Below are 16,227 nucleotides of genomic sequence, written 5' to 3' on the forward strand. Positions count from 1 at the left end.
TTGCAACTTGTTAGGGGATGCTACTTATGTGGGACTTTATAACATGCTATTGCATTGTTAGTGTGAAAACTGAAGAGGCACCAAAGATTCGACAAAACATTCATCAGAGTGTCTTTCACACTCACTAGAAAAATTCAACAACTTGCAAACTAAGGAATGCAATTTTTTTCTGCCTGTGGCAGGAATACATTTTATTTCAAATGTAGCCAACATGCGGCATTGGTATCTGGATATTTTTAAAAGTGTTGAGTATTCCCAGTTACGTTAAACTTGCTTAGGAGCTGCTGCTGTTCCACCCATATAAAGATTAAGTGAGTGGCTTACTCATTAGCAAAGATGCATCTCACACTCAGTATGAGAACCAAACACTCTTGAGCAGCAGAGGTTTCTGTACTCTGCTGTTCCCTTTGATCCACTACAATAGTACTATCTGAGGTGAGGTGAACTTGGCTTCATAAATCACCAAGAATTTGGGAGTATTCACATCTAAACTCAGCTCTTATTTCCACATATTCATCTCGCTTCCACGTGTGAATTTTTTGTTTGTTTGATTTGCTAATTTCCCCTTTTTTACCTTCCTTTCTTTAAGAAAAGGAGAAGGGGCAGAAAAATAAAATTACAGCCTTCTCTAAAAATAAAAATAACCCCCCTGCCAAAACCTAAGTGACAGTTAAAGGTTGCACACCAATGTATATGTGTAGTTCAGCAAACTGAACTGATGCTGTCTTTGTTCACTTCAGAGTGTCTTAGCAAGGAATAGGTTATATAGGAGACTAGAAACCATTAAATAATTGAATCAGGCTGTATTTTCCAACACCCAAGCCTTTAAATATGTGATATTATTTTGTAATATCTAACCTTTTGAGAAGAATATAATTGCAATGTGAAAATGCTTTTGGTTAATTTTTGAAATGACCAAATGTTGTTTTTAAAGGCCAGGACTCCTAAACATCAGTGAACCGGCCACTCAGCCATGGCTAGCAGATACTTGGCCTAACACGGGGAACAATCACAATGACTGCTCCATCAACTGCTGCACCTCTGGCAATGGAAACAGTGATAGCAACCTTACGACGTACAGTCGACCAGGTTAGATATATTTCTACCTTGCTAAGGAATCTTCTTTGCAGAGTATATACTTCTAATACCCGAGACAGTGTACAGGTTTGTTTGGTATTTTATTTCCAATACATTTAGACTTTATAAAGTTTCTCCTCTATGTCATGATTGTGCTTTTGGTCCCTTTTTGAATACCCCTTTTTTGGTCCCCTTTGGTCCCTAGCCAGTTGTAGCAAGTTGTAGGCTCAAGAATCCCCTGCAATAGTCCATGTTACCAAAAGTCACGCTGGAGTGGTATGTTCCAGCATGCGAAAAAGAGCAGATAAGGTAATTTTTAGGTTGTTCCATATGTCCTTGTTGTTTAGTTGGAGAAGGACACTTGTACCAAAAGGCAGTGCCATTTTCCTTCTGATTTGGGCATGATGGGAAGCAAGAAATAAAACATTGCTACAGTACTTGCAAGACAGTCAGTCTACTTGGGCACGTTCAAAACCTTCCTTGGGGTGCCATTCTGTACAAAATTGGGATAGCTGGTTTTCTGGATGAAAAAGTTAACTTCACACTCTAAAAGCAATTGTGAAATGTTAGGTTAAGTGGTACTTGCCAGGAGGCCGCTCTTGAAAACCTCACGAGTTCCCTGTGAACGCAGTTGGGGAAATATATCTGCACATTTTGTTCTAGCAGACCTTACTTTCCTTTTGTTTCAACCTGGTTAGTATTACTGGTGAGGAATGAAAATGAGTCTTTTCCACTACCAGCGTCTCTAGCTGATGTTTGCTGGCAGCATTTTCCAGCATTTCAGAGAGGGAGTATGATTACCTATAGTGAAGTTGCATAAGTGCAAACCAGCATTACCTCCTGTAATTAATGTGAAAGCAGCCATAATGTGATGGTGGTAATTCATCTCCTGCAATATGCTGTCTGACAGTGACCAGTGCCAGGTGCTTCAGAGGAAGGTGAGAGATTTTAGCATTAGAGACTTGTATCTTATTCTGCCCGAGGATATCACATCCACAAATTCCTATGTAAAAACATTTCTCATATAGAGATGGTTTATTATGGCAAGTACAGACATACCAAGTTCTAGTAACTGAAACTTAACAAATTCAGAAAAGGAAGAGAGTGCACATTTTTGAGGGTTGTAAACTATTACAACATCTCGTCATGAGGTGCAGTGGATTCTTTCTCAATTTAGCTTTTATATTAAGCTCGGTTGTGTTGCAAAGTGGTTCTTTCCTTTTAGGTAAAGCTTATGAGCTTGAGGGTCAGACAAGGTGCTCATAATGATCTCTTCTGTCCTGGAATACCTTGCAAATATTCTTAATTATGTCAGCTTGGGCTTGGCTTATGCTCTGAAGCAGCAGAGTTGCATATCCCCTCTATAGCTGTGAATGTGCTAAGTAACTGTGCATTTTTAATTTCTTTTGAGTGTAGTATTGTCTTCCAAGTCTACAGAATGAGAACGGGTTGTTGTAAAAGTAGATGCTATAAAAAAATCTAACAGAATAAATCTTCTGTTATATAGGTAAACCAGTTTTGTTTGAGTACTTTGTATGAGGAATTCTAACGTGTCCATGTGAAAAGTGTACCTACTACATATACTGTATCAATTATATTGCCCTACACACAAATCAGATGTAGCTGAAAATGGAAGGAGGTAAAAATACACGTTACAAGTGACTCTGCAAGGATATTATAGCAAAGCATGAGGTATTAGGAATGAAGAACATGCTGCATATATAATTGCCCAATATAATAAAATAGACTTGGAAAGGAGGAGAAACTAGCATGATTTCAGAAGGTGAGAGAAAAAGCAGAAATGAAGGCATTTAAGAAGTAGAAATCAAGAAGTTGAAGACTATGAAGCAATAAATAACAGCTCACATAAGAAAGAAAAATATATTGAACCTTAAAAACACAAGCTGGGGGGCGTGAAATGTGCAATGATAAGCTGTATGTGGCATGTTCTGATACTGTTCCTTAATCACTGCAAATGTGGATCAGTGGTTTTCTTCCTCAAGTAGTATTTTATTTCTCTTTTTCAGGAAATATTTCTCAAAAAAGATGTATGTATTGGGGAATATTTTTGAAATTGAACATACTCTATATTTAATAATTATTTCATTTCGTACAGTGGTCAAATCCTGAATTCCATACTTAGTTTTACTTGGCACCCTCTCCAGTAAATTAATTGCTACCTCCACGGGTAATGGACTTCAGGTTTTGAATCAAACTCATTAGCATACATACCACATCTTTTTAAAGATGAAAACTATATTCCTGGTGATTGTTATGTAATTATTGATGCATTAATCAGCTGGCAAATGATAATTTTTACTTAATGATCATTGAATGCTAAGCCTTCTAACTGCCGACCCACAGACTGTGTTATTCCATTCAGCGTCCTCCCAGTAGACTGGATATGGAGAGGAAAAAAAGTCTGTGGAGCTGCTGTCATGCAGAAGCAAGAGAACGCTGAAAGGCTGGTTCGCGCAGTAGTGGCCAGAGCATCATTGTCTGATTAACTCTGTGCAATAAGTGATGATCTCATGATACAGTAACTATCAGAATAAGAATTCATGCTGTCTATGCGATATATATTTAGCATACCGGACAATGGTATTACTATAGTATTACTTATTTTGCAATAGCCAAAGCAACTAATAATTTGCAGAAATTCCAGAGTGCTTTCCTGTCCTTTTGTTTCAAACCAAAATACAAGATTGTACAAGGAAACAATGATCAAATAAAGACTTGCTACTGGGTACTGAGTTACCTTTCACATTGTACCATTTGTCTTTAATTCTGTTATGTGTAATCATTTTTCAGTCTGTTTTATAAAAATCTGTTGTATCTTTGTTTCTTATCACAAGTACAAGAAAGTCTAAATGCTGCTGAGATTACATGAGATGACTGGCATGTTTAGTTATTTCCACTATTAAGTTTTGGTTGATTTTTCTTTTCAATGCAAATTATTTTTATCACAGTTATTGGTTGGTTATCTATACTGCTTTGAGAATAATGTCTAAAAATATAAACGTCTATTTGGCCACTGTAGAAAAAGCCCAGCAAGGTAAGTCATTGTAGATACAATTCAGAAGGTCTGAGTTTGCAGTGAATCAAAACAGTGAACACTACTTTTGAAGCAGTAGCCTATAAGGTAAATAGTATTCTGTAAATTTCTTAGTTAATTACAGTATCTCTGTTTCATGGATGCAAGCCATATAGTTATGCACTAAAATTTTTTTAAAGGGGATTTCATTGAAAGTATAGTGTAAGCGAACAGAATGACCTTTTCTTTTTTCTTTCCTCTGTGGTTAGCCGATTGTATAGCAAATTACAACAATCAGCTGGACAACAAGCAAACAAACCTGATGTTGCCTGAGTCAACTGTATATGGTGATGTGGACCTCAGCAACAAAATCAATGAGATGAAAACCTTCAATAGTCCAAATCTAAAGGACGGAAGATTTGTCAGCCAGCCTGGGCAGCCCACTCCTTATGCCACCACTCAACTCATCCAGTCAAATATCAGCAATAATGTTAACAATGGCAGCGGGGATACGAATGAGAAACACTGGAAACCCTCTGTTCAGCAAAAGCAAGAGGTTGCACCCATACAGTACAACATTATGGAGCAAAACAAATTAAATAAAGGTGAAGAGCTTTTAGCTTGTTTCTCCTCTTTAGGCATCAGAGGAGTTTTGACCTTCTGGTGCTGGGAGTCTAAAGCTTTCAGGTTCAGCAATTACAGGCTTCTGTGGTGCTTTTAGACTTCTCCCTCTTTAGATTTAGAAATCCACAGTTAGCAGTGTCAGAAAGTTAATTAGCACCACAATAACCTTCAGATATTGAATTTATTACAAAAAATAACAGGCTGTATCTTTAGAAAAGAGTTAAATAAAATACATTTCCTATGGATTTGAGATTAATTTAAATTTAATAGTAGTTAAGGGATTGGTTAGGACAGAGGCCAGATATTTTATTCATAAGCCAGATGCATGGTAGTCACATTATACTCTACCTTAAATTTTAAATAGGTCAACCGACTCTTCCCAGTCGTGGATGGAGACTAATTAAATCTACATGTTCATGTAAACGAATGAAATTTTGCATATCAAACTCTGTAAAATTGTATTGTGTTGTACACTGGGGACACAAACGGAGTGATCCAATTCATTTTAGACTTGTTTCTAGCAAGCCTTCGATTCACACATTGAGAGGTAATGCTACTGCACGCAGTTTTGGAAACTAAATTCCTTTGTTACCCTGACTGAAGCCTGTGGATCCAGAAGCTAAAAATAAATGGATTTCAGTGTTAACGGGAAACATCAGAATGTACTTTTGTGGCCTTAAGGGCATGTTTCTTTAATATAATGTGTGGGAGTTGGAAGAAATAGGTATGTGATTTCTTGCTAGTCCTCCAGGCTACCATGCAACCTCTTTTAATAACCTGATTTGCAAAACACTATCCCTAGGAACTGGACCCATTCTAACTTGGAACTTCTTGCATGGATTGTTGTAACTCAAGCGATCGCATAGTGATAAGTTTTCCAGTAAAAAGATACGTTTCATTACAGGAATGTTGATTACTCTACCGGACCCATCTACTCACAGAGGAGTTCAAAGGGCAATATAAAATGTGACACCTTCCCTTGACATAAGCATGTCAAAAGAAAATTCAATTTTTGTGGCTCCTTACTAGAGGGTGAAAGCTGTATTTTTTTTGTAATTACGTTTTCTTTCATGAACTGTGTATTACGTATCTGTTTTGGAATTAAAACATGTTTGGTTTTTATGCCCTGGAAGATACGGCATCTTTCAAACTGTGTATATTACAGCTGCATATTCTCTAGCATATTGTAGTGTGGAAAGGCCCCCTTAAAGCATTGTCTGCTGACAGTCATATATACATATTTCAGAGTGTTGATTTACTGTTTATCCTCTGTGTAAACATATGCGGTATGTAGGGCTTCAGCGTGGTCTCTGGAATGCAAGTAGGCTGAGAAACTATTACAGAATACACTCTGGTGTGGACTTTATCATTTTGCTCTTTTTCCCATGCTTACATTATCACAAACATTTCTGCAGCAGATGGGGACTGGATTCTTAGTTTTGTTTATTTTTGTTTTGATTTGCTATTTTATGAGTCAATATTCTGATCTTGGTTTTCTCATTTCCTAAGTCAAAACCATCTTGCTGATGATTATACCTGTAGCTTTTGTGCTAGGAAGTAACCATTTGGATGAGTTACATGCTGTGCTTCATTGTCACTACTTTATGTCCAGTGGTTCTGTTTATGACGCAGTTTTATTTGCTGTATGAAGAGTAACTCGGCTCCTTTCTCTTCCCTGTAAATTAGAATTCCTTTTTGGCGTGAGAGTACTGTTTTGTCAGATGAATATTTTACTTCTGATAAACTTCTACAGATCTGGTTGCCAAACCTAGATTTAAAAGTAACATACGTATATCAAGTTCTTTGGAACTGGAGAAGGAAGTTACGGTAACAGCCATTAGCAAAAAAAAGGCCCTGCCTGTAGCTAGAACCTGCATGACCCAATGTAAATAGAAATCTTCTTGGAGCCAGCAGGCGTTAAACAAAGACCTCTTCAGCTGTAAACCAGCTTCAGTGGAGCTGCATTGTTGCTGCAGCGGATCGTTCAGCCCTTGTACTACAGGGCTGACTCCTATGTGGGTTTGTCACCTTTGAAATGCAAAAAGTAGCTACCACAGTCCATTGGCTGCCCTGCATGCGTAAATTAAGCAGAGACCATGGAAGATCAACCAAGGTGACAGTCTGTTTGTATACAAAATGCTCACACAGGTCTTTATATATATATATATATATATATCCATTGAGACTTAATCGTTGCAGAGGCATTGCAATGACCCTGTACATAGGATTTCTTTTTACTTCAGTTTTGCTGTGGAGCTACTAAGTTCCCATGATTTTCCTTAAACCTACAATTAGATACAAGATAAAAATAAAACATGATTACAGGATGATTTTCCTTTCAAAAAATGAATTTATTTCTTCCTTGCTATTTTCAGGAGATCTTACTTTGTGTTATGTTATAAAGCAGGTATATAAAAGTAGATGTGTTTCTGAAGGGTAGCATTAACTATACTATTAAACTTGCAGATTACCGGGTAAATGACAACATTGCTCCAACAATTCCATACAACCAGTCATATGACCAGAATACAGGTGGATCCTACAACAGCTCGGACAGAGGCAGTAGTACATCTGGTGAGTATCTACAGTGTTTTCTGAACCTTAGGTCTTTTGGAGTTTGGACGCTTCAGCCGTTGTTAGCACTAATTACTGGGTTTACAGAAGGTATGACGGAGAGGAGCCCACTGACAGTAATACAGCACAGGGATGTTAAACAGCATAAAAACTGGCCCAACAGGTGACTATATTTCTGTTGCATCCTCGTGATGGCTTAGTGCAACCTAAATGTCAATTAAGTGATTGATTGTCCACAATTGTGAAAGTCATGAAATCAAATAGAAGTTGGATTTCCTAATGTTCATGCCCTACTGGTTAACGTTATGGCCTCCAGATGGGCAATTCATAGAAACTCCTTTTCAGCTGTCACAAAAAAAGTGGATTGTAATTTGTGTATTACCTTCCTGGTACTTCACTGACTTCTTTTCCATCTCTTGGGTCTACTCGCCCAAGCCAACCTTATTCATGAACAGGCTGAAGATATCAGAACATTTGACTGATACCTATCAGAACTGCTTTAATAATTTTTTTCCTTTTTTAAATTAAACCCATGCATTTCATAGAGTAAAAAAGCATGCATGCATACCTACAGTTTTTATAGATTTCAGTGGCTATATGTCAAAACTATTCTTGTACGTCGTTCAAACATAGACAGTAGATAATTAAATTTTGTTTCTCGTTGACATCTCCTATGCAAAATATCCGAAAGTCCATTGTAAAAATCTTGAAACAAGGCAGGGGTTTGTGCTGGAGAATGCTGACCAGGGCACTGAAACTGTACTCAGTGCTTTGGAACCACAGAATATGGTTTAATTCAAAATTTACTGCTTCTCATCGTGGTATAACCTGTTCACTTTCAGCTTTGATTTCTGGTAGAGGTGTGTGAAATGTTCAGACCTACACTGGAAACTACACATAGGCTTTACTGTAAGTCTGATACTGAGCCTATGTTTATTTACATCGGGCAAATTATAGGGTGAGTTATGGCCACAGTCACCATCTCCCTGGACTTTACATTTACTAATCAAGGCTTGGGCTTTTCTTTTCACCTTTTGTTCTGCTGTTGCCTTTGATAGTCCAGTTGCCTTAATCCTAACCTGCGCTCCACATTAACTGATTGTGACTGAGGCACAGCAGAGGCATAACCATGTAGATGAGCCCGCCGTGCCTTTGGGTGACCTGAATTCTCAGTGGCTTGGGTGAGATAAGCACAGGTCACGATTCTCCCAGCTGCTCAGGGGTGCTCTTCTCAGAGCCAGCCTTTTGCCCGTTCCCAGGTCTGCAACACTGGGATGCGGTGCTGAGCCTGTGCTCAATGACATTAAGACCTGAAATTCAGTGTGAAACATCTCAGGGGTATGAACCCATGCAAATTAAAAATGAGAAGGTGGTATTCTCCATGCCGACACCTATTACGGTTATTCATAATGCTAACAATTTATAGTCCTATACCAAGGACTCCAGCAGGAATGAAGCAAGGTGACCAGAGTAATAAATTAATTGCGCTGAACCTAGTATATATCATGGTGCTTAGGGTAGACAATGCAGATGATAGTTGCCTTGGGATAGTTAGGGTCTTGCTTGACATAGTGAGATACCAGAAAAATAACTGTACCTAGCTAAAACATGTTTGTATCTGGCAGCTAATGTGGGACAATAATAAGCAGAACTACTATCCATAAAAATGGAAAATCTGAGACGGCAGAAGTGAGAAAAACAAGCTTCTTAAATCTCACTGCAATATATTTAATCATGTGTATAAGGCATAGCTGTGGTAATATAAAACCATGCCGTAGCTGTAGAGAGAAATATGAAGGAGTCTAAAACAGACTCAAAAATACAGTGACTTTATCCACACTTAAAGAAGTAACAGTAACAAAGGATAAAAATGTATACCAAGGAACAATGGTAGAGTCCATTTTGATCGTAGCCATGTCCAAAGTTAAAAATCAAGACCACCTGAATAATTGGTCTTGTTCAAAGTTATTGGAACTGTTAAAGCTGCATTGTTGTATTATGAGCTATAATTTCCCAGTAACAGAAGTTGAAAACATTTGTGCCATACTTCATCGATCTTCTTTCTTCTTCTTTCTGTTATTTGAGTTCTTCCAGCAATTATTTTCAACTGCACCTGCCATTTAGACTAAAACTAGTAATTTCATTGTGCCTAAAACGTTTCAGTGGACAAGTACAAATTACATATATTCAGTGACTTAATGCAACAGTGAAAATTTAATAGATCATATCTGTATCATATTGTATTTTAGATTCCAGCAATTAAATAGTATAAAGGCACTTTAGAAAATACGTCTACAGCTCATTTGTTTTAGATGATAATCTATAATGTAATTAATAGAAGTAGGAAGCTCACTCTTAATGAAATTGCTTGTAAAAGTCATTTATGCTTTTATCGCATTTTGGCTATTTATTAACAATTCAGATTTTGTATCCCATGTGCTTTTTCCATGCTATGTAAACTTTCTGGTTAAATTCAAGTGCTTAAAAATGTAGACTAAGTCTACAAAGAAGCTACAATTACAAATCGGTGTATAAAAAGGAATACCAGTTTATTCCAACTCAGCACAACAGTAAATTCTCAGAGAAGGGGAATCAAGAGGATCTGGGAGGGACTACGTTTTTTTTTGTTTTTGAAAGCATAGCGGTGAGGAGATACTTAAAAGCATTCCAAATGTGTACTGCCTTTTATTTGTAGGGAGTCAAGGGCACAAGAAAGGTGCTCGTACCCCAAAGGCTCCCAAGCAAGCTGGCATGAACTGGGCAGATCTTCTTCCACCCCCTCCAGCACATCCACCTCCCCATAGCAATAGTGAAGATTACAGTCTTTCAGTGGATGAAAGGTAAGAAAAATGAATACATCATCCATTTCTCACTTTAATCACTAGTTAATTGAACTGTAATTTGCCCTACAAGCTGGCAGTGAGGCCTTCCTTCAGTACTGTTCTGGTGCTCCTCAACTAGCTGTAGTGTGGCTGTTTGGAGAGATTGCTTACTGACAGTGGTGTACATCCACTCAGTACGTCCTTACTAAGCTGTTTTCAAGAGCACATATGACAATATTTTTTTCTGGGCTGTTTGTACATGTATCAGATATGCTAATTACACAGTAAAAATATAAGTCCTTATTTTCTTAAAAAATTAATTTTAGCTATGACCAAGAAATTCCTTGTCCTGTCCCACCTGCAAGGATGTATCTGCAGCAGGATGAGCTAGAGGAAGAAGAAGAAGATGAGCGAGGTCCTACTCCACCTGTCCGAGGAGCAGCTTCCTCTCCAGCCGCTGTCTCCTATAGCCATCAGTCAACTGCCACTCTCACCCCCTCTCCCCAGGAAGAACTCCAGCCCATGTTACAGGACTGTCAGGAGGATCTGGGACACATACAACACCAACCTGACCGGAGGTGAATCAATGCAAATGTAGCGAGAGAGATGTGACGAAAGTCATCCTGGCCCCACTGAAAATTCCTGTTGAATTCAGTGAGGCCAAGATTTTCCCCATGATATTTATTCCTTTAATATTAAACTTCTAATCCAGAATGCTAGAACTATTTGTAACCTAAGAAATACGTAATTAAGTTGCTTTATTATTATACCATGGAAAGAAATGCAGTATATCACTTTACAGTACGTACGATGCTGACACAAGTTAAATTCACAGTCGTCAGGATATTAAAGTGGTATCGTTAACACAGCTTACCATATAATTACAGTTCCATTGTTTCCAATAGATTTACTGCATTATTACCATAAAATAGCATGCATTATTTCACAGTAACTGTGCAATTAACTTGTCACCAATATGTATGAATATATATAAATATATAATTTATATAACCTATAGATTTTCCTTCTCTCATAGATCTTAATACAGGAAATTATTGCTTGCAAAATTTTCTTAACATTTCCACCTACCCTTATTTAAAGGAATGACCAACATTAATAAAGATAGATATTTGTTACAGGGAAATCTTGTTTCTTCTCTGAGTTGCTTTTAGTACAAACTATTTTGCATATATGCTCTCACAGCTCCTGTTCCATAAAACAGTGAATTCTGAATGAGGCTTTTTATGTGTATGATGCTTTATTCTCTTGCTTTTTGTTAAGAAGGCACAGCTTTTCCATCCCAAAGTATATTTCTTTTATTGTTTTCTTTCCTCCAGTGGTTTGCACATATTGTTTATTACCACAAACATGCAAACTTACCTGCAATATTCTAGTCATGCTTTTTATTTTTAGTGAAATGCAGGCCTATTATGATGAAATTAATTTGATCTTGCTGAGTAGACTGTAGAACTTTGATTTTATGAATGTAGCTTGCTGGGCATTTATGGATGTATTTTCCAGAATGAGTTTTGAAAAGTTAGTTCATTTTTATGTTTCCCTTTTTTAAGTAAGCGGTAGTTAGAAATCTTTTTTTTTAAAAGGCCTATATCTGCTTTTACTTTTGCTCCCCATCTCTACTTAGTCTGCCTTGTTTTGTTTTCTTTATTCTTTATGGTAACGCTTCTTGTACTCCGTATCTTTTATTCTTCCTCTATCTTCCTGATACAACCACTCTTTTCATTAGTGGGTGGCTAATAATATTTTCCTGTAATTTCCATTGGCCCTGATATGTCGGGGCACAGAGGTGTTCATTTTAATCACTTAAGTTTTCTGGGTTATTTAGAGGTTAAACTAGCTGGACACTAATGGAAAGGAGAAATGCTAAGTGAGTGATGTATTGTGAGTGACTTTCCAGAACCTCAGCTACCATGTTCTGGAGAGTGGGAGATACGTACTGACATACAAAATGGAGTAGGCATTGGAGCAGATGTATGTAAACATGCATAACCAGCCAGCAACTCCCTGGAAAGTGGAACGGTTGCTCAACACAAAGATTCATGGCTAGTCACCATAAATGTCATCAAAAGTAGCGGCAGAAGTATCTGGAAGGATGCTCCACTTTAAGCTCCTGAGGCATACAGCTTGCTCATGGAGTGGACTGAAATAATAAAATGTATATTTATTTTGTTCTTCCTGCAATAGTTAAGTCTAGCTTTGCTGAAAGTCAGAATTGTTAGTGACTAGATTTGTGGTTTTTATCTTACTTTTTCAATCATTGTTTCTTTTCTTTGTGCTACATCCGTCTCAGTTAAAAAAAGATTCACATAATTCGATTTACTTGATTTGTAAGGCTTGGCTGACTACCTTTTCCATCTAGCGGCGTTGATATGACCCATGATACTGATGTTCAGGAGTTGGATGTACTGTGCTCAACAGCTGTAGCCCGTTCTGGAAGAGGGGGGTTCTGCTTTTAATATGGTGTGACGATACTTTCCAATTAAGAATATATTCTGAGTGGTGCCTCTCTGTTGTTTTCTGGGGTTTTGTAAATGGTGGGTTTATAGCGAAAATTATGTTTAAAATGCTGTTTGTCATACTTTTCATTAGCTGCACTTGTATTTCTGCTGAATATTATCTCAATTTCTGATCAGAACCAGACATCTAGAATATGATTCTGGTGGCGATGGTGTACTGTAATATTTCTCTGTCTGGTCAGCTCGCTGGAAGTATAGCAAACTGAAATAGGAATCTGTGCTCTGGAAGAGTGGACAAGCAGACAAAAACTAAAGATTTAGCGAGATAGCAGACGATGTCAATATTAAAGCGAGAGCTGAGATAGGAGACGATGTCAGTGTCAAAGCGAGAACCACTGCATCAGAGAAAGTGAACGAAGTATTGTTAATTCTGTACGCCCGTGAACCAGCTGCTCTCAATTAGCCTATCCTTAAAGGTTGGCAGGCAAGCTATATTTTCAAGAACCCTAACATATTTTGTAACCAGTTGCCTGTCTCCTGATCCCAAAACAGAGAGAATAGGAAGACTGGCAAATATATTACAAGGACGGTTGTCACAAGAGCTTTAAATTAAGGCAGTAAAACTTTATTGGGCAAGGTCTCTAGTCAGAGGCAGGTAGAGATTCCCATGCAGCAATGGCTTCTGGGATTTGGGGGGAGAGGAGGGTTATTAAATAATTATGGGGTATGTATCCCTAACTGACCTTCATTCCATTCAGTACTTCATACGGCAAGTAGAAAGCAGTGGCTAGATGATGTAGTTCAGGGAGGTTCCAGCTTGCTCTTGCCACAAAGTATTAGGTTTTTCCTTGCTAAATTTTCCTTTCAAAATTAGTAAGTATTCCCATTTATTAAAATAAAAAAATCACTTCCCCTTCCAAAAGAAAAGATTTGATTTATGAGAGGCACCATTTGTCAATGAGATAACAAGAGGGAAAAACTGACAAAGGAAAATTACTTTGGAAATTTCGGCAAAGCAGACTGCAGTAGAAATTCCTGGCAAACAAAGCCAACAGTACAGCCGTTGCTGCAGAAAGTATTTCTTCCGATCAGACAAATGGCAATTAAAGAGCATGCCTCTGTCCCTGGGAAGAAAAGCTGTTGAGAGTGGTACTACCTGGGACTTCTGAGTGAGGTATTAACTAAACTGAACGTTGATCTAATGATATCTAATACTTTGCCTCTTTAAGTTAGAGACACCATTACTGATGATTTAAGCTTAGAATAAATGAACCTATACATCTATATGCATTTTGGTATCCTTAAGACCTAGAACTAACGTTAAGGGAGAGAATCCTTTCTTTATATTATCACCTAGGCAAATTTAAAAAATAATGAAATAACAATATCTCTTTTCATATCTTTCTGAATCACTGGGGTGAGTGGAGGGAAGATAATGTTTATGGAGCAATGTGTTTGGATATAGGCATCTCTTGACATGGATAGGTTCAAGCTTCTAGAGCAGTATACAGACACTTCTTTTGCTCATACTTTCAAAGATGCACAATGTTTTTAAATAGTCATATGAACTGTAACCACCTCTTTGCCTAGCTGTACATGTGTTGCTTTAGGAAAAATGAACAACTTTAAGCAAAATAAGCCAATTTTCATTCAAAGCGGTGATAAAGGACTGTATTAAAAAAAAACGGATTTCTTTGTTGTAGATTTCAAATTACCTAGCTGGCAGTCAGTTCTGATTTAGAGTGAAAATAAAAACTAAAAAAACACACCAGACAACCGTGAACCTTTCAGATATAAATTCTGTTGATTTAAAAAGGCAAGTCAAGCTTGTTGGGAAATAAAAGCAATATTTTCATCAATCTGCTATTTCCTGTGACTCTGTTACATGACTTCAATTCTTCTTACCCTTGTATTTTTCTGCAGACGTCAACCTGTGAGTCCTCCACCCCCTCCAAGGCCTGTCTCCCCACCACATACCTATGGATATATCTCAGGGCCCTTGGTCTCTGATATGGATACTGACGCACCAGAAGAGGAGGAGGATGAGGCAGATATAGAGGTTGCCAAGATGCAGAACAGAAGGCTCCTTTTGCGTGGCCTTGAGCAGACACCTGCCTCCAGCGTTGGGGATTTGGAGAGCTCTGTAACAGGCTCCATGATCAATGGCTGGGGTTCGGCCTCTGAAGAAGATAACATCTCAAGCGGGCGGTCTAGCGTTAGCTCTTCAGACGGATCGTTTTTTACCGATGCAGATTTTGCACAGGCTGTTGCAGCAGCTGCGGAATACGCTGGCCTGAAAGTAGCCAGACGTCAAATGCAGGATGCGGCAGGAGGTGAGTTTGTCCTCTATTTGATGAGAGAAGGAAAAAAAAAAAACCAAACCGTTCCGAACTGTTTTTATCCACAAGTGCTTCCTGGATTATTCTTGTTCTTACAACATGTAGAAATTCAGGAAGGGGCGGGGGCAATTTACGCTAGTGGAGAGTCAGAAAAGGAGTTTTGGTGAAACAGTTCAAATAAATTGCTGCTCTACGTGATTTTTCATAAGTAGTTCCTAATTTTTTGGACTCATTGATTATTGCCAAACCTCAACCCTGCTAGTGGATTTCCACCCAGAAATGAATGAGGAAAAAGAAAAAAAAAGGATTACAGAATTGTATCCTTTTCCTAGTATAAGGCTCCCAGTGTTTTCAGTCACTCTTCATGAGAGATTTAATCCCTCTGTATTGAAATGTCCAAATAAATAGTAAACTTTTGGAGTCATATGTCCCCTGGATTTGAAAAAAAAAAAATGTAATATATTTGGTTTCCATTTTATATTTGGTTGTTAGCTTTTGGAGCATGCTGTTCAAGCTCTTACTGCTGTATTATTGACATGAACTGGGTTTGTGTTGGTTTCATAATTTGACAGCTGTTATTAGTTGCGGTTTAGATTATAGACTATGACTATGCAGCAAGGCTTTATGCATATGTTTGTTACTTCTTTTTCTTTCTCCTGAATCACCACTGGGCATATGAAATATGATATTTGAAAAATTTAGTGGTTTACAACATACTGGTTGCTAGTAACGCTGGGTATATACGGGTAATCAGTAACTAGGCCCAGTGGATATTGTTATAGTTCAGCAAAGAAATAAAAATACCGCAGGATGGGATGCAGGTTTCAAGCAGATCCATAAATGTTTTGCCAATCAATCCTATTAAACTGCCAAACCTGGAGAAGAGGTACTCTGTCACAACCATGGCCACCCTGACTCCACAGATTTGCAACTTTCCTCCCATTTCTGATATCCTCTCCCAGTTAACAGTCCTCTGTTTCATTTCAACACAGCTGTTCATCATGAAGAGTGAGAGGGGAGGTAATTTAGTAATTCTGGATGAAATCCTGGCCGATTGAAGTAGGTGGCAAAACTCCCATTCGTACTCACGGGGCCAGGATTTTATCCGTTTTATACGTATATGTTCATATAAATATCTGTGTCTATGTGTGTGTAAATTTACATATTTAGAAAAGGTCTTTTTATATCCCGTTACTGTCACAGTTAAATAATTTTGCAACCGTCAAGTTCATGTTATGCAGTGATTTTTATGTATTGATATTACCCATACCTGACTGCACATC

The 16,227-nt window shown here is 37.9% G+C and overlaps 1 protein-coding gene across 6 annotated transcripts in view; it reads left to right on the top strand.

Annotated features, from left to right (window-relative positions):
* ROBO1 (roundabout guidance receptor 1) overlaps positions 1-16,227 on the top strand; it is a 736,398-nt gene that overhangs the window by 707,619 nt on the left and 12,552 nt on the right. For 5 of the 6 annotated variants that reach the window (XM_054805401.1, XM_054805419.1, XM_054805438.1 and 2 more), the window contains 6 exons: positions 935-1,089; positions 4,381-4,716; positions 7,202-7,309; positions 10,005-10,149; positions 10,458-10,709; positions 14,529-14,938. In XM_054805401.1, the coding sequence (XP_054661376.1) occupies positions 935-1,089; positions 4,381-4,716; positions 7,202-7,309; positions 10,005-10,149; positions 10,458-10,709; positions 14,529-14,938 (1,406 nt within the window). The remainder of the gene's footprint in view (positions 1-934; positions 1,090-4,380; positions 4,717-7,201; positions 7,310-10,004; positions 10,150-10,457; positions 10,710-14,528; positions 14,939-16,227) is intronic. The other variant, XM_054805428.1, reaches the window with a different exon arrangement.

Source organism: Grus americana, chromosome 1 (assembly GCF_028858705.1).
Source record: "Grus americana isolate bGruAme1 chromosome 1, bGruAme1.mat, whole genome shotgun sequence".
NCBI classification, from domain to species: domain Eukaryota; kingdom Metazoa; phylum Chordata; class Aves; order Gruiformes; family Gruidae; genus Grus; species Grus americana.